This window comes from Ustilago hordei (genome assembly GCF_900519145.1).
Source record: "Ustilago hordei strain Uho2 genome assembly, contig: UHO2_contig_15, whole genome shotgun sequence".
Classification (NCBI taxonomy): domain Eukaryota; kingdom Fungi; phylum Basidiomycota; class Ustilaginomycetes; order Ustilaginales; family Ustilaginaceae; genus Ustilago; species Ustilago hordei.
In genome coordinates, this window is record NW_024545281.1 from 481,408 (window position 1) to 500,314 (window position 18,907).

Here is an 18,907-nt window from a genome sequence, read left to right on the forward strand (position 1 = left end):
CGAATTCCCAAGAGGCGAGAGAAAACGGAACACATTTACCGCCGGAATCCACACCTCTCCAGCCTCCTTGAAGATTTGAGACCTTTCACAACTGTTTAGATGATGAACAGACTGCAAGCTGCACGACTCTGTGCTGTGAGATTAAAAACAGCGCTACACGTCAACCGACAGCGACGGTTGCGAAAGCCAAAGCTTTGAAAGTGATTGGGAAGGGAGAGCCATGCCAACACCTTGCGCTGAGGCTCAGAAAAGTGGGCAGCCTAGCAGGAAAGACGACACAGCCTGTATCATCGCGTTTGACAAGGACGACAGAGCGCGGGGCAGATCGACCGACGAAGTCAGTGTAGGACAACGGGAGGGAGCTCACTCTCCCAATCAACAGAGTATCGCAGGGGCAGCTCTTGGAACAGCTCCTCAGTCGTCAGGAAATGACCCTTCTCGATTGGTCCCAAGCCGCTGGGCCGGTCTTAACTGAGTCGTTCCAAAACATAGTTGCCTTGCGAAAATAAGACGAATCCATGTTGGATCAAGGTAACGGGCTTCTTCTTAGCCGAAATCGAGCCCAAAAATGCGATTCATCATTTCGAAGGTTGGAGGGAGGAGGAACGGCGAGCACCATATCAGCGTTACCTTCCCGTGTTGGTCCAAGGTAGAGGAACCTTCAAAAATCTTGATCATGGTCAAGATCCTTGCGCAGCTCGCGGAGCGTCATCGGAGCAGCTTCAAATCATTTTGCAAATGTCTTCTGAGCCTGGTGGTGAAAACCTAGGGCTCTTCGCTGGTAGCGAGATAGCCGTTTCCCTCACACTGCTGTCCGATTGGAGGAAATGATGAAAATGCGGCTCCAGCCGCGACAACTCCAATCACGGGAATCACGTGTACAAACAGGAGGATAAATGCTCACATTTCTAGGAATGATGAGTCAATGTGATAGGATTTGCGATGAGAAGATATGAGAGGCCTGGGGAAGGGAAAGGGTAAGCTGGGCAATCGCCCAGGGTCAAAGGTGTAGAGAATCATAAACAGGGGGAGGAGAAAAGCACCAACATGACCGACTTGGTCTGCAAAAGCTTTCAAGCCAGAAATGCGATGCTCTCAACTGGTCGCATGACCTGCAACCGACTCACGTCTCTGACCCAGGTGGATGTCTACAATAGTAGTCTGTGTGTACATTCCTGACCAAGAGCGGGACTAGGCTAAGGGTAGAGGAAAGAACCTTGGTCCGTCAAGGCACCATAATAAGCATCAGATAATCAACGTAAGCCGAACAGTGCATGTTCGAAAGAAAGACAAGTCAAACCGCGCGTCATCCGGCAAATCGGAGCGCAGGCAGTTCAATATCAAGTATCTCTCTGAGGGTCAGAACGTCTCCAATCTCGAAAGAACGTGAACTTGGGTAATTAGTTTTTTTAACTTTATCTAGGACCAGGTGTCCACCGCTCGCGGAGACGAATCCATGGTGCACCAAAGTTTTAGGCTGATCGCTGTGCGCGTAAATCAGCGACCAGGCAAGATTCCTGTCTACTCCATGAGGGTTTAAATGAAGGGGAACGGCAAAGTACATTTCGGGAACCCCGGGGCTATTTCCAAGATAGATGAACCGTCGAAAATCTGGGTAGGCTCCCAGGTTAGTGGTCAGTTTATCTTTGCCGTACAGGGTCGTACGCATTAGTGCAACATGTGGGTACAGATCATGACTGTTTCCCAGCTTTGAGATCTTTTCCAAGAAAGGATCAACGTTGGGGTTTTCAGCTATCTCGAGTTTAAAGCTGGGTTGATGTTGCTGAGCTGGAGCTGCAGACGAAGAAGCTTTGTCGCCAGGTGCAATGACGCCGATGACCCATATGCAGAGTACGAGGAAAAGGGAAAACGATCGCATGGCCGAAAGAAGAACAGAAGAGATCGAATACGGTTTTGGCCAGAGCGAAAGGAGAAGGAATGGTGTAAGTTGAAGCTCCTCGTCAGACAAGAACAACCTGCTTTTAAGTTGAAATTAGATACACTACTTGATCGGGGCCACAGACAGGTATATCTCTACAAAAGGTTTTTTCGTTTCGAGGGAAGAGAGGCTACAGAACATGAGTAAACATACCTTCATAGCTACCTATACTCGCTCTTCGAGTCACAGTCACGGACCGTGCGTCCAGTGGGACTCCTCTTCATAACCGTTGCCTTATCAACATACCTCCCTGCATACCTCATATCTTGGTGGCAATCCTCGAGAATAAGCAGCATGTGCTCCCACGAGCTTCGCCTTTATTTCATCTCCGTTGGCACCCTGTTTTATCTCGGCCTTCCGGCCCGAAATAACCCCTCCTTCATCTTCAACTTTTTATCTTTGACTGGACGAAGCTGCTGACGCTTGGCTGTTTCGTCCTAGCCACAGTGTTCAGCGAATTAGGGTTCGATTTGCCAGAGCCTCAATAAAGCTTCCACTATGATCGGCCGCTGCTTTGAGTCGGGCATTATTCGGCCTCAAGGACGAAGTAACCAGTGGGCGAGATTCATTCAAATGCAGTGCACCGGTGTTCAGTCTGAGCAACCCACTCACACACACACTGGACTGTAACAGGGCTGAACAAACGTTGTTAGGTTACGTGATCCGAACAGTGAGACCACCCATTGCTTTTACATTCGTGACAACGTCTCAAAAACCCCTTCGATCGAGAGAACATGTCCGAACTGCGGATCATCCGAGGCAGAGTTCACGGTGTTCCGAAGTTGATCTTCAATGTCTTCGAGACCCGCTACATCGGCATAACCGTGTATGAAGACGTGTGGGGCATCAGAAGATTGAGGTCGAAGAATTGACAAGAGTACGAATTTCCGAGAACCGTCCGAGTTGGGTGGACGGTTCAGATACGTTGCAACCACCATATTAGCTCTGTGTGGGACCACTTGGCCTAAGTGGATGAAGCGTTTTGGGTTACGATCGCCTCGAAGGTCCTGTTTCAAATCTTGTAGGCTGATCGGATCTCGGTCAAGCAGCTTGATTTTTGCATATTGCTGATGGAAGTAGGCTTGGAGGACGAGGACCAGACGATCAGCATACTCGTCTTGGAATTTGGAGACGGAATGGACCACGAACGGCTCGTTATAGGGCCGAAATCGGGAAGGTTTGTAGCTGCGACCGGGTAGTGCAGTCGTTGAAAAGAGGAAGGCGACCATGAAAAGGATGACGTTGGCCGGTTGAGTAAGCATATTTATGAGGTTGTCGAGGCACGTATGCGAGATTTCTACTCCTAAGAATCCTGCCTTGCTTCATCATCCACTTGCCTCTGGTAGACACCAGTCTTCTTATACTAAAGCAGTGTGTGAGACATTCTCTTGTTTTTATCGATTGCAACGCAACAGTAGCCAGTATTCTGGACTACTCCCACTACCAGAGCACAGTTCCCGAGTGGGTCTGGCTTGACAGCAATGCATCGACCTCACACGCCACGAATCATAGTAAGCGCCACGAAACATCATCCCGACGGGATACTCAAAGCGCGATGGTGCCAGCCCACCGTCTAGAAGAATGGGCGAAGATGAACGCGATCGTGCTCGAGAGTTCCTTTCTTGTAGCTGACGGAGTCAGCATCAGTAAATGATACCGGCACCTTTCGGCGAGAGCTGCCGCGCTTCACTCTATCGCTTCGCCTTCGCTCCTCACTGTCGTGAGAGGTTTCGGGCCGAAGGTTGTAAAGTTACGGCTACATGAGCAGGCCGAACACTAATCTAAGCTCATTTCAGGCGTCCACAGTCGAGAATATTTTGGTTGTCTTCGAGCTTAAAAGGCTGAAACAATGCGGCCGCCGACTAACCAGAATAGCACAGGCTGATTGTGGGAAGCATGTACTCGACCTGGTCAATGAACGGAAATGACGCAAAGCAGCATGAAGAACCACAGTAATCTCTTCGAGACTTCCTTAACGTTCCGCATCCCCCCCTTGGATGTTCGAAGAAGCGTATCCTCAAAGGTTGTGATGATCCCAAAGATACATGAGAGTGTTCTTGGTGAGCACCCTACCGACTGAGTGGTCATCAAGGTGTTGCATGAGTTGAAGTTTATGCAATACACCACTTCGTCCGGGCTACGTTCTAGCTCCTTTCGCACAGGTGTATGGTAGATGCAATGCTTGAGATTTCTCATGAACTATGTCTACAGTAGGGAGTTTCAGTAGGGGGTTTCAGTTTTCTCTGAGTTTTCAAAACTCCGAGTTTTCATGGTTTTTTTGGATTTTGAAAGCTCGCTGCTTAAGTAAGCTCTGCCAGGAAAGAAAAGCTTGGAAGTTTTGAAAACCCCTACTTATTTTTGCCGTGAGCCCGGGTTTCTGAATATTTGAGTTTTCAGCAGGAGTTTTTGTCATGTGCTGATATCACGTGATTCTAACACAATTCTGCGCACAACCCTTGTCCTCCACTTTCTGCACTGTCTACACTTTCTCATGCTTTGAGTTACATCTGTCCTTGCTTCACTTCTATCACCATCTCCAGTAGCATTTCCTCCCTGTCAGTGCCAGGACATGGACATGCCATCCCCTCACGACCATATCAACAACATTACACTATTCACAGCTTTGCAGCGAGCCTCTGGATTGGCTCCAGCATCAGAGCAGTCTTCAACTGCTTCACAGCACAACACAATAATGTCAGCTCAGTCCAACCTTGATTGCTCTTGTCAGTGCCACCCTTCTGCAACTTCCAGCACCTTGGCTGGGGCTGAGTCAACTCAGCCAGCAACCTCTCCCACTTCCCCTTTGTCCTCCTCCACTCCTTCTGGTTCCAACGCCACCACATCTGCTGGTTCTTTGCCTCACCAAACCTCTACCCAGCCAACTCAAATCTCTGCAACTCGCAGACATCAAGCCAGTACTCATGGCAGCAGGTTCAACAAAACAGATCATATTGCCTACTTCAATTGGTCACCTAGCGACATAAATAACCTCGTTGATATCATCTACAATAATGATCATTACCAACGTGTTCTATTGCCAGGACGTTTGACTGCAGAACAGGAAAAGGGTCTGAAGACAAACAAAGATGTTATCTGCAGGCAGATATGGCAGGAGCTGTTCCCAGACGAGTCTACTGTTGGTGGTGCTGGTTGAGTAAAGACTAAGATTCGCTGGCTCACTGAACAATACAACAACATCAAGAAGACCATCTTGCAGCAGACCGGTGCTGGAGTACTTCTTCAAGACATGGATCACAACAGCTTGGTAAGTACAACTTAGTTGATTCATGTTAAGTGTGCCAATGTTCTTATACTTTATATCTCTGTCTATGCTTCTTTATCAACTTGCAGGACTATGCCACATGTGAATCGATTGCTCGAAGCTGCCCTTGGTTTGAGCACTGGCACAAGATGATGACCAACTGTGCACAGACTGGTCCAGTTGTTCTTCTCACTGGTCACCCATATGATGCCACCCCTGCCTCCTCTCAGAATAACTCGGTTGATGCTGATGTGAACATGGATGATGCCAGCGATGCTCAATACCCTCAGCGATGCAACATTCCTGGCATGGAATCCATTCTTGAGGAGTCGCAAAATGATCCCATTGGAGCAAGAGTTATCTCATCTTTTTCTTCTTCAGTTGCAGCCACCCCAGCTGCTGCTTCATCTTCATCCTGCTTGCCCTTCTCTTCCTCATCCAACCCATCTTTGATTGGCCCCACCCCCTTCACCATTACCCCTATAGACACTCCAACCCGCCAGCGCTCATCCAGCACTGCTTTTGAGGCTGATGAAGTGGACGATGGTGATGGTGACTCTGTTTACCATTCTCCAGCCACAGGTACAACACCCAAGAAGTCTTGACCCTTCACTTCCAAGAGCAAGCGAGAAGAGCTGTTGGAAATTGTGCGGGCCTGCACCCAAGACATGCTTCAGGCATTAATCAAGGTTGAGGAGGAATGCATGAAGAGGGAGGAAATGCGCATTCAATTTGCCAGGGAAGAAAGTGAGAGACAAGAGCGCATGTGAACTGAAGAGCATGGTTGGCTCATGGAGATGGTGCAGATGATGAACCCTAATCCACCCTTTGGCAACATCGCTGGAAGTAGTCAAAGCAATCTTGAACTTGACCCACTGGTTCTTGCCATGGATCAGCAGGACAATAGTGATTCAGCTTGTGAGTAGACCATTTGACAAGAATGGTGTTCCTTTTGAGTTCTCCAAGTTCTGTTCCTGTGTTTTCGACTTGTTGTACCATTGCTCTCTGTAAAGCTAGCTCTCAATATGTATGACTAGCATACCCCATACCCAGTCTTCCATGTAATCTCTCAAATGTAGATTGCTTCAATGTGATGAATTGTTCCACATACAAGATGCTGATCAGTGTAGCCCCAGTTCTGAGCATGTGTGTTGTGCAGAAATCAGCTGTGCAGAACTCAGCTGCATTGTGTTTGTAGCTTTGGACTCTCTTTCAGACCACATCATCCTCTCCTATTTCTGGCCCTCTACTTCAACCATGGTGTGCACTTCCAACAAACAGCACCTCCTGGACAACATTGAGACCACCATCATGCACTCATTGATGGTGGAATCCAAGATGCAACTTGATCTGATGGATGTTGATGCCACTTGGCACCCTAATGATGACCTTGAAGATTCTGATGATGACATGTTCAATCATGCTATCTCATTTGTGCTCATCAGGACTTATGACATCATCAGCCAGTCTCGATACACAGTTGAACGCCTTCAACTGCCACAATGAAAGGATCCCCTCATCAACATGCTTGATCGATATGCTGTCATCAACTGCAAGCTCTTTCAAGGGGCTGTTCGCATGACCCCAGATGCATTCCAAGCTCTCACTTACAGACTCAGCACAACCAATGCCTTCAGATCAATATCAAGCTTTTGGCATGTTCAGCAGCAAGTGGCAGTTGGTCTATATCGGCTTGGATGGTCAGGAAATGGTGGTGGAGTTCATGATGTTGCATTTGCCTGCAGTTGCAGTCAGGGCTCAGTTCATGTGTGGACAGATAGGACTATTGCAGGCCTATATGAGCTGAACAGTGAGGTAGTAACCTTTGCAACTGAAGATGAGTGTGCTAAGGCAAAAGCATGGGTTGCTGATAAGAGTGGAGTCAAGGAATGGTCTAGAGGATGGTTGGTGGTAGATGGTACACACATCAATCTTGCTTGGAAGCCAGCACTCAATGCTTGTGAGCATTACTCATACAAGGGTGATTATACATTCAACATTGCCCTTGTCTTCCTCCTGTCATGGGCCTGGGTGTGCAGAGCGAGGAAAGACCGAAGTTCATATGAAGGTAGCGCAGGAATCGTGGAATCGGGTAGATTGTAAGAGTTGCAGCAGAGTTCACTGAGATCAGCAGTAGAATCAGCTCTATGGCAGATCACAGCGAAATCGGCACGAGCATCGTCGATATCACGAATCCCACTGGAATCTGCGACAAGCGAGAGCTTGTGGCAGATTCCGCGGAGCTTGGTAGCAAGGTTGTCCATACGACGATTCACATGCGAGAGGGACCGAGCTCAAGTGACACACAGATGGTTACCACTCAGGGGCCCACAAGACAGGAGTAAAAGAGAACTGTCGCTGGTCAGAGGAAGGAGAGCTGTGTAAAGGACACCGGCGAAAGGGACATGAAGAAGAGGAGCAGTGTCGATGAAGTTGACACAGCTCAGGTAAGACAGGAGGGACAGGGTCTGATATGGAGGAGGTGCCTCCTTGGAGACACCTGTACAATACTTGATGAAGAGGGTACTCTCTGGAGAGAGAGAGCAGGAGCAGTGTCGCTGGCGATGCTGCGAAGAGATATATAGGCATACCTTCTTGTCATGAATGGTCGAGTGGATCCATCCACTCTACACTCATCAAACGAACTAGTATTACTTCAAGCAATAAGTATCATTAGTTCACAGTCAGCATAGAAGTAATCAACAGATTGCTCCTCATTGAAGTGCATGTGTTGTATCACTGTTTCCTGATGTCTGAAGGCGGTTCATAACAACCAGCGGTCCGGATAACAATAGAACTGAAGGCAGTCATCCACTGCGGCCCAGGGATCACTTCAAGTGTTAGCCGACTCACTGGACACTCGTGTTGGCATCATCAACCCATACTCACACCAGACCATTGGTGTCAATATCAAGCTCACTTAGAGTCATATTATAGTTTGATCGTGCTGAGCTACCTCTGGACAGAGTGCCCACAACGGTTAGTCGAAATCTGTCATAACAATAATACAACTACAGATTCTAACGAGAAAGGTGACAGAGAAGGCTCTGTCACATATTTCACTAAGAATAAAAATACCATTGGTGCTGTCGCATAATTCGACAGAATCGGTGATAGTACTGATACTACTACTGATCTCAGGTTTCAGGTGCGCAACCGCTGACACCTCCCTCATTCCTTGTGCATTGTCGAGTCGGTGGTTGGACATCCTGGGTCATCACATGATGTGCGAGTCTGGGCTTCAGGCAGTGGTATTGTTGCAAAGCCTCATTTGCATCTTGATGAAGGCGAGTTTGTCTGGGTTGATGCTGGTTATGGCTACTCCAGCTACACAGTTGGACTGTACAGCAACACTGCAGCTGCAAAGAGCAGAGATCTCCACTACTTCAACTATTCACTCTCCCACATTCATGTCAAGGCCAAACATGGCATTGCCTACCTCAAGAACCACTTCCAATGTCTCATGGGATTTCAAGGCAACCTGTATCAAGAAGAGGACCACGAGAAAGCTGCACATATGGTCCAGGCTTGTATCATTGCACATACATTCGCAAGCCATTATGATTGACCAGATGAGGTGGCAGAATACCTTAAGGCATCAGAAACTCTATCTGAAGCTGAGGTGCTGGAGACCATGTCAGGGATGGAAGCATATCAGCAGGCTACCAAAGATGCAAGGATACAACGAAGGGAAAACCAGCAGCAATATGAACAGGAACAGGCTGCTGCCATGGAGGGCATGTCTCAGAACCGAGTCCAGAAGTTCAGGCAGGAGAAAGCACTGGATCTTAGGGAGGAGATGCTCACTGCACTCTTTGCTTCTCATGGCCACCCTTTTGAGGACACAACAGCAGAATCTCAAAGGATGGGAATGACAACATTGGCCTTCGCCGAATGGCAGGAGAGACAAAACCGACAGCATGAGGCTCACAGAAGACAGCGATCAGAACAGGTGTGATGTAAGCTATTTGCTTTAGCTTTTCAATCAAAGGTTTTGGCATTGTTCAGTATAGTGTTCAACAACATCTGATATGATCACTTTGATCTTGACCTGGTGTAGGGAATCAGAGATTGTTTTTACCAGGCGAGTCAAGTGAAACTCCAAGATGCACATGTCACAGGCCTGTGCAGTTTCTTGGGGTGTCAAAAATTGGGCCCAAACATATTTTCAAAGTATTGTGTTTTCAAAACTCAGAGATAACTGAAACCCCCTAGTTTTTTTTTTTTTTTTTTTTTTCGGAAACTCATGTTTTTTTTGAGTTTTCACTTGTGTCAAATATTCATTACTTATAGTTGAGGGAAACGTAACAATGGTTGGAGACGCATCGGAACCGAACAGAGCCTATGGGGTCTGCAGAGGGCAAGTAACTATTGATGATACGAAACCACACGTCAGTGGCTATGCATGTGGGGTACATAGGCATTACCATGACAACTTAGGAGCAATGTGAGGGGTGAACTAGTCATAGATTGGCACAGGCTGAGGGTGACTGCCAAGCTTGTGCATATATATATGCTTATGTAAATAGCACTCAAAATGACTAAGAAGCAACTAAGTGCCAAAATTCTCTACTGATTAAGAGTCTGAAGCTCGGCAGCTTCAAGGCACTTTGCCATCAAGATGCCACCCAGAGTAGACAGCATAGCTCTACTCGAATGCACCATGCAAATGATCAGAGAGGTTCACACTGATTGGAACAAAGACCAAATCTTAGAGCATGCCTTCTCCATGATGAACCTCCAACCAAATACCAGCCAAATCGAAAAGATTCCTAAATCAGTACTCAGCATTGTATCACAGATCATCAAGCTCAATGAGAACAACTGGGCCATCTGGGAGCCCATGTTTATGGACTGCATATGGCCCATCAAGAACACAAAACAGATCCTCACCAGGGAAATATCTAGTGACCACATGGACTATGATGAAGAACTAAACAGTCACCTGTTAGGCCTCATCCTGTCATCATGCGACCACAGTCCTGAGAGCAGTATTCATACATACACTGTTTGAGAACAAGGCAAAGAGGAACAACTTGGCTCTACACTGTATAAGAAGCTCAAAGCAGTGCTCACAATCAATGATGAAGTCAAACTTTCTGCAATTCATGACTGAGTGCATGAGATCAAGCTAGTCCACCAAAATGTCATCAACCTTGGAAAGGAACTAGATCGAATCTGGAATGATGCTGCGAGACTGGGAAGTCACATGGATGAAAAGCTCAAGAAGTCCACCTTGTACTGTTGTGTCAAAGATGACTGGCTCTACACTCAAACAGTAGACTCCCTCAAAGCTGCACAGCCGGGCTGTAGCTATGAATATGCCTACCATGCACTTGCCAAGAAACATCAAGAAGCCGAACTCTCTGGCCACATCCGAGCTGCAACCAGACTTGCCAGCAACAAGAACATAACCAACCAAGCCAGCAGACCTAACCAAATCCTAAACCAAGAAGGCTACAACAGAGGCAGATGTGATCCTGCAAACCCCAATGAGCCAGCTAAGTGTTACAATTGCAGGCAACCAGGCCATATTGCAATCAACTGCACCAGCCGACAGGAACAAGCCCCAGTGCAGCAAAAGTAGGAACTCAGGTGCACTCTGTTCATCAGTAATGCAACCAATCATAAACCCAACAACACATGGGTCCTTGACTCCAGTGCTATGCATCACATGGTATGTGATGAAAGCAAACTCATTGCCCTGATGGCAAAACAAGGACTCATAGACACTGCTGGGCAAGAATGACTACAGGTCCAGGCAATAGGAGATGCAACCTTGCAAGTTAGAAACATTAAAATACCCCTCACAGATGTACTTTATGTTCCCAATCTTAGCAAGAATCTATTGTCTGTTCCAGCATTAACCAAAGATGGTGCACGAGTGATATATGAAGAATCTGGAGCTACAATCCTCCAACATGATGGAAGCAGGGTCAAGAGCAAGACCAACCAGCATAAGAAAAGATGGGAGATTCATGGCGACTCCCTAGCAGCCCAGTGTCATGGGCCTGGATGCTCAAGAAGCAGGAGGGTCACTGGTTCATATGGAAGGAGCACAGGTATCGAAGATCTAGTCAATACCAGTAGAGAGCATGGTCATAGTGCAGTCTCCATGGAGACCATGGACTCCTATGGACTCACATGCAAAGGAGGATCAAGCCATATGCGAGGAGGGCCAGGCACAGCCACAAGGAGGACCAAGCTCAAGGAGCAGAAACAGCCACGAGGAGGACCAAGCTCAAGGAGCAGGCACAGCCACGAAGAGGACCAAGCTCAGATGGTTACCACTCAGGGGCTCGAGAGACAAGGGTCGAAGGAGTCGACACCAGGTCATGAGGAGGAGGAGCAGTGTCGAAGGAGCCGACACCACTCAGGAGGCACAAGGGTGCCAAACAAGCAGGAGAGGCCTCCTGAACAGTACTCGATGAAGAAGGTACTCTCTGGAGAGAGAGCAGGAGCAGCATCGCTGGCAATGCTGTGAAGAGGTATATAACCATGCTTTCTCATCATCAAAGGTCAAGTGGATCCTCATCCACTCTACACATCATCATAACTAGTTATCACTTCAGCATAAGTATATATTAGTTTCAGTCAGCATAGCAGCAATCTATCAAGGTTGCTCCTCATCGTAGTGTGTGTGTTGTATCACCACTACCTGATGTCCGAAGGCGCCCATAGCAGGTTAGCGGTCCAGATCAAGATAGAACTGAAGGCAGTAGTCCACTGCAGTCTGGGGATCACATTAAGCAAGCATCAGTCAACACACTGGACACTCGTGTTGACGCCACCAACCTCATCACCAACACCATCAACCTCATTATCATCGACATTCACCAACCTTATCACCAACACCATCAACCTCATCGTCATCAACACTCACACCAGACCTTGGTGTCATCATAATCTACACATTGATATTGATCGTGCCGAGCTACCCCTGAACGGAGTGTCCACAGAGGTCAGCCGAAACCTATGATAGTATATACACAAACGCCACCCATCGCGCAACTTGATAGTCACCGAACGACTAGCTCGCCGAGACAGATACCGAGACAATAGCTGTCGCACAGTTTGATAGTCACCGAGTATCTTGACAGACCGACCTGTGTTTCAGGCGCGAGACCCCTGACACCCAGCTCAATGACCCTCTCGAGGGCATTGATATTGACACAACCCCAGCAAAGCCTGCAAGCTACACAATAAGCAAACTATGGCACAAACGATTTGGCCACCCTGGCAGAAACAAGACTAAGCAAATCCAGGCTCATTACTTGGGAAAGGATACACAGCTTGAGCACAATGCAAGAGACTGCAACTGTTGCAGTCAAGCAAAACAAACACATGCAAGAATGGCAAGCAGCAAAATGGAACAAGCACAGGAGCCACTAGAGTTGATACACATTGACTTAATGACAGACTTACAAGGACATCCAAACTATCACCATGCACTGGTAATTGTTGATGATGCCTCATCCTATGTGTACATGAAACCGCTCCTAAGCATAGCAGAGGCATTCCCCGCCCTAAAAGCATGGACCAAAACAGCGGAGATAGCAATGGATCACACATTGAAGTGTATCTGCAGTGATAACAGAACGGAATGGTCAAGCTTAGCAGCAGAGGAGTGGAAACGGGAGGCAGGGTTTAAGTGGCAGAAAACCACTCCATATGTCAGCATACAGAATGGGAGAGCAGAGCACACCATCAGATCACTCCAAGAGAAGATGCATGCAATGCTTGTCCAAAGATCGGTGCCAAAAGGACTATGGCCCTACACCATTATGGCTGCCGGACATGTACTTAACTTGACACCATCAGCAAATGCCAACAGAATTCCATACAAAGACTTTCATTGCACAACAGCTCACAGCTTGGTAAAACAATTGCATGTCTTTGGCTGTCTCGTGTGGGTTCACCTCCCAAGGAAAGATCATGCAGGTAAGCATGGTGTGAGAGCCATACCAGGAATCATGATCAGTTACAATGATGAGCACAAGGGATGGAAATTCTTCACTCCAGACCACACGCCATCCATCCAGTGGAGCAATTCAGCTACATTCCATGAACATAAAGGTTGGCATGATCGACCCAAAGTACAAAGCCCACTGCAGATTGGGTTTGAGAGCCTCGAAGCAGAAAGTGCCAAGCCAGAGGCAAATGATCTCGAACCTGAACCAGAAATTGAAGAGTTCGACACACAAGACTCACTCCCACATGCACCCATTGGACAACCGATCGATGACACTGAAGACAACCGATTGGAGATAGCAGTCAAAGACATGATCAGGGGAGCGAACACCACCACCCTAAATCTCACACCAATGATGAAAGAGGCACTTGCCAGTGAAGATGCACAGCAATGGCAAGAAGCCATATGCAAGGAGTTGGATGGACTGGAGGCCATGGGAACTTGGGAGGTCATGGACATACTGCCAAACACCAGGCTCATAGACTCCAAAATTGTCTTACACCTCAAACTGGATGCAGATGGCATACCCATCCGACACAAAGCAAGATTAGTCGCACGAGGTTTCACACAATGAGAGGGTGTCAACTTCGAAGAAACCTTTGCACCAGTGGCACTGCTTAGTGCGATAAGAGCACTATTATCACTGGCAGTAGAGTGTGACTGGGAGGTTCATCAACTAGATATTACAATGGCCTATCTCAACTCCACACTTAAACACGAGATCTACATGAAACTGCCAGAAGGAGCTAAAGTGCCAAGAGGAAAAGCTTATCAGGTAATCAAGGGACTATATGGTCTCAAACAGTCAGGACGGGAGTGGAATATGGAATTTGACAAGTTCCTCCAGTGATCCAACTTCCATAGACTTGATTGTGCACCATGCATCTACTCCAGAGGGAAAGGGGACGACTTTGCAATAGTGGTCATCTATGTTGATGATACATTAATCATGTCCCCAAAGCTAGAAATGGTCAAATGCATCAAGGAGGAAATAGGCAAGAAGTGGAAGATGGAGGAGGGTGGCAATGTGTCTCACTTCCTTGGAATCAAGATCACCAGGGATCGCAAAGAAAAGACAATGGACCTCAGGCAGACCAGTTACATTAAACAACTACTGGACAAACACCTAGACAAACACAGGAGAAAATCCAGCATACCACTCCAAAATGTACTGGCCCCAGAGACAGCAGCAAGCACAGCTGAATGAAAGGAATACCCGCAGATTGTTGGCAAGCTCCTATGGCTTTTGAATGGAACACACCCAGATATCAGCCAAGCAGTAGGGGTCCTCACACGCTATATGACTCAACCATCGAAAGAGCATTACAATGCAGTGCAGAAGGTACTACAATACCTAGATGGTACCCAGGATGTCCATTTACAATACAGTGGCAACAAGGAACAAGATTTTCTAATGGCGCATAGCGATGCAAACTGGGCAAGTGATGCCACCACACAACGAAGAAGCTCATCAGGCTCAGCAGTGTTTGTCCACAGGAACCTGGTCACATGGAAGTCAGCACTACAATGCTGCACTGCTTTGTCGGCAGTGGAAGCAGAGTTCATGGCAGCAACTGAAGCCACACAAGAAGTACTTTTCTTCAGGCATCTCTTCAAAGCTATTGGAATTGACATTGGCATCCGCACAATCTTTTCAGACAACACAGGCACCATTCAGGTAAGTAAGGATCCAGCACAACATTGGAAGTTGAAGCATATTGACACCAAGTACCACTTTATCAGAGATAACATACAAGATGGAAATGTCAAAATCAAATATATCAGCACTGAGGACAACTTGGCTGACATCTTCACCAAGCCAGTGGGCAAGGAAGCATTATGACATGCACATCAGGGGTTGGGACTAACACCACAGCAAGGTAGAGTGGCTCAGCAGTTCCCTGCTTCCCCACTGAGGGAGACAGTTGAGGGAAACATAACAATGGTTGGAGATGCGTCAGAACCAAACAGAGCCTATGGGGTCTGCAGAGGGCAAGTAACTATTGATGATACGAAACCACATGTCAGTGGCTATGCATGTGGGGTACATAGGCGTTACCATGACAAATTAGGAGCAATGTGAGGGGTGAACTAGTCATAGATTGGCACAGGCTAAGGGTGACCGCTGTCAGGGGTCTCGCGCCTGAAACCCAGGTCGGTCTGTTGAGATACTTGGTGACTATCAAACTGTGCGACAGCTATTGTCTCGGTATCTGTCTCGATGAGCTAGACATTCGGCGACTATCAAGTTGTGCAGTGACAGCAGGTGGTGTTCGTTGTATATACTATCATAGGTTTCGGCTGACCTCTGTGGACACTCCATTCAGGGGTAGCTTGGCATGATCAATATCAATGCATAGGTTATGATGACACCAAGGTCTGGTGTGAGTGTTGGTGATGATGAGGTTGATGGTGTTGGTGATAAGGTTGGTGGCGTTGGTGATAAGGTTGGTGCTGTCAACACAAGTGTCCAGTGTGTTGACTGATGCTTGAGGTGATCCCTGGACCGCAGTGGACTACTGCCTTCGGTTCTATCTATATCCAGACTGCTAACCTGCTATGGGGCGCCTTCGGACGTCAGGTAGTGGTGATACAACACACACACTACAATGAGGAGCAACCTTGATAGATTGTGTCATGGGCCTGGATGCTCAAGAAGCAGGAGGGTCATGGGTTCATATGGAAGGAGCACAGGTATCGAAGATCTAGTCGATACCAGTAGAGAGCATGGTCATAGTGCAGTCTCCATGGAGACCATGGACTCCTACGGACTCACATGCAAAGGAGGACACGAGCCACATGCGAGGAGGACCAGGCACAGCCACAAGGAGGACCAAGCTCAAGGAGCAGGCACAGCCACAAAGAGGATCAAGCTCAGATGGTTACCACTCAGGGGCTCGAGAGACAAGAGTCAAAGGAACTGTCACAGGTCATGAGGAGGAGGAGCAGTGTCGAAGGAGTCGACACCACTCAAGAGGCACAGGGGTGCCAAGCAGGAGAGGCCCCTGAGCAGTACTCGATGAAGAAGGTACTCTCTGGAGAGAGAGCAGGAGCAGCATCACTGGCGATGCTGTGAAGAGGTATATAACCATGCTTTCTCATCATCATAGGTTGAGTGGATCCTCATCCACTCTACTCACCATACAACTAGTCAATACTTTAGAAACATAAGTACTCATTAGTTACAGTCAGCATAGCAGCAATCCATCAAGGTTGCTCCTCATCATAGTGTGTGTGTTGTATCACCACTACCTGACGTCCGTAGGCGCCCCATAGCAGGTTAGCAGTCTGGATATAGATAGAACCGAAGGCAGTAGTCCACTGTGGTCTGGGGATCACTTCAAGCGTCAAAGTCAACACACTGGACACTCATGTTGATGCCACCAACCTTATCACCAACACCATCAACCTCATTATCATCAACACTCACCAACCTTATCACCAACGTCATCAACCTCATCATCATCAACACTCACACCAGACCTTGGTGTCATCATAACCAAAGCATTGATATTGATCATGCCAAGCTACCCCTGAACGGAGTGTCCACAGAGGTCAGCCAAAACCTACAATAGTATATACAACGAATGCCACCTGCTGTCACTGTGCAACTTGATAGTCACCGATACCAAGACAATAGCTGTCGCACAGTTTGATAGTCACCGAGTATCTCGACAGACCGACCTGGGTTTCAGGCGCGAGACCCCTGACAGATTGCTGCTATGCTGACTGAAAACTAATGAGTACTTATGTTTCTAAAGTATTGACTAGTTGTATGGTGAGTAGAGTGGATGAGGATCCACTTGACCTTTGATGATGAGAAAGCATGGTTATATACCTCTTCACAGCATCGCCAGTGATGCTGCTCCTGCTCTCTCTCCAGAGAGTACCTTCTTCATCGAGTACTGCTCAGGGGCCTCTCCTGCTTGCTTGGCACCCCTGTGCCTCTTGAGCTGTGTCGACTCCTTCGACACTGCTCCTCCTCCTTGCTATCCTGCTGCTTGTTTGGCACCCCTGTGCCTCCTGAGTGGTGTCGACTCCTTCGACACTGCTCCTCCTCCTCATGACCTGGTGTTGACTCCTTCGACACTGCTCCTCCTCCTCAGGACCTTGTGTTGACTCCTTTGACTCTTGTCTCTCAAGCCCCTGAGTGGTAACCATCTGCATGCTCCTTGAGCTTGGTCCTCTTCATGGCTGTTCCTGCTCCTTGAGCTTGGTCCTCCTTGGGGCTGTGCCTGGCCCTCCTCACATATGGCTCAGTGCTCCTTTGCATGTGAGTCTGTAGGAGTCCATGGTCTCCATGGAGACTGCACTATGACCATGCTCTCCACTGGTATCGACTAGAGCTCTACCTGTGCTCCTCCCATATGAACTAGTGACCCTCCTGCTTCCTGAGCATTCAGGCCCATGACAACCGCCAAGCTTGCGCATATATATATGCTTATGTAAATAGCACTCAAAATGACTAAGAAGCAACTAAGCGCCAAAATTCTCTACTCTTATGTAAGCTCTGCCATTTTGGAAAATACTCTAATTTTTGAAAACACTGCTTCAGCTGGACAGTTGTGGCAGAGTTTTCAGAATTGGACCTGAGTCTTCACTCATGTGATGTTGCACATGATGTTGCATGTAATTTACTTGTGCAAATGCCTCCACTTTTCCTGCACAGCTTGTTTTGCATGAACCCACAGTGTCAATAATGACTGTATATACTTTGATTGTGCAACAAGAGTGTCAAAGATGGTGGAGCTACAAGGTGGTTTGGATTCCAGAACTGCTTCATGTTCCAGCCAACACTTCATGTTCTGGCCAACACTACCCTAACTCTTGGTCTAAAAACACAGCTTACATTTGGGGGCATCAATTTTCTGGCCTTTTTTCACTATTCGAAGACTCTAGTTTTCGAGGGCAAAAAAAAAAACTGAAACCCCCTAGTATTGCTTGTATATATACTTTTAGCCCCTGTTGAGAATCCCTATCGTCACCCACTAACTGAGCACACCATGTGTTGCCTCAGCATTGTCTTCCTTGTACCTCGGCGTTATTTGCCACAAGTGTTTTCTAATTGGTTGCCATGCATTGATCATGCATGCATGTCCCTTGGCCCCTCGGCGACTCAGCCTTCTCGCATCTCGGCTAAACTCCTGGTAATTCTGTCACATCTTCAACTGCATGTTGACGCCCTGCAGCACTTCCCCGATTCCCTCCACATTCAACAGCTTTGCATATCCACCTAAAAGTAGCTCCTTCTGTCTGGAGTCATTGCTTCGCAGGGTGATGAGAACGAACATCTTCTTGCGTAGTGCTGTGTCGTGAGGAATGCTCACAGGCATGATCATCCTGAACTCTCAATGTGAATCGATGAAGTTGCCAAGCTGGATCAGCTTTCGTTGATTTGAAGGGTAATTCAATTGTTGTTGCAGCTCTTAGTGCGTGATAGGGGCGTGATCCAGGGCTGCGAGCTCAGTGTCAGGGGTCTCGCGCCTGAAACCCAGGTCAGTCTGTCAAGGTACTTGGTGACTATCAAACTGTGCGACAGCTATTGTCTCAGTATCTGTCTTGACAAGCTAGTCATTCAGTGACTATCAAGTTGCGCAGTGACAGCAGGTGGCATTTGTTGTATATACTATCGTAGGTTTTGGCTGACCTCTGTGGACACTCCATTCAGGGGTAGCTTGGCATGATCAATATCAATGCTTTGGTTATGATGACACCAAGGTCTGGTGTGAGTGTT

The 18,907-nt window shown here is 47.6% G+C and overlaps 3 protein-coding genes across 3 annotated transcripts; 2 read left to right on the top strand and 1 right to left on the bottom strand.

Annotated features, from left to right (window-relative positions):
- Positions 1-2,628: 2,628 nt before the first annotated feature.
- On the bottom strand, positions 2,629-3,201 carry UHO2_05822 (uncharacterized protein; the record flags this gene model as incomplete). The annotated part of the gene is made up of 1 exon (XM_041558721.1): positions 2,629-3,201. One exon carries the CDS (start codon positions 3,199-3,201, stop codon positions 2,629-2,631), a length of 573 nt encoding a protein of 190 aa, XP_041414655.1.
- Positions 3,202-9,822: 6,621 nt separating this feature from the next.
- UHO2_05823 (uncharacterized protein) lies at positions 9,823-10,215 on the top strand (the record flags this gene model as incomplete). The annotated part of the gene is made up of 1 exon (XM_041558722.1): positions 9,823-10,215. One exon carries the CDS (start codon positions 9,823-9,825, stop codon positions 10,213-10,215), a length of 393 nt encoding a protein of 130 aa, XP_041414656.1.
- A 1,647-nt stretch (positions 10,216-11,862) lies between these two features.
- Positions 11,863-13,747, top strand: UHO2_05824 (uncharacterized protein; the record flags this gene model as incomplete). The annotated part of the gene is made up of 2 exons (XM_041558723.1): positions 11,863-12,162; positions 12,302-13,747. 2 exons carry the CDS (start codon positions 11,863-11,865, stop codon positions 13,745-13,747), a joined length of 1,746 nt encoding a protein of 581 aa, XP_041414657.1.
- Positions 13,748-18,907: the final 5,160 nt, after the last annotated feature.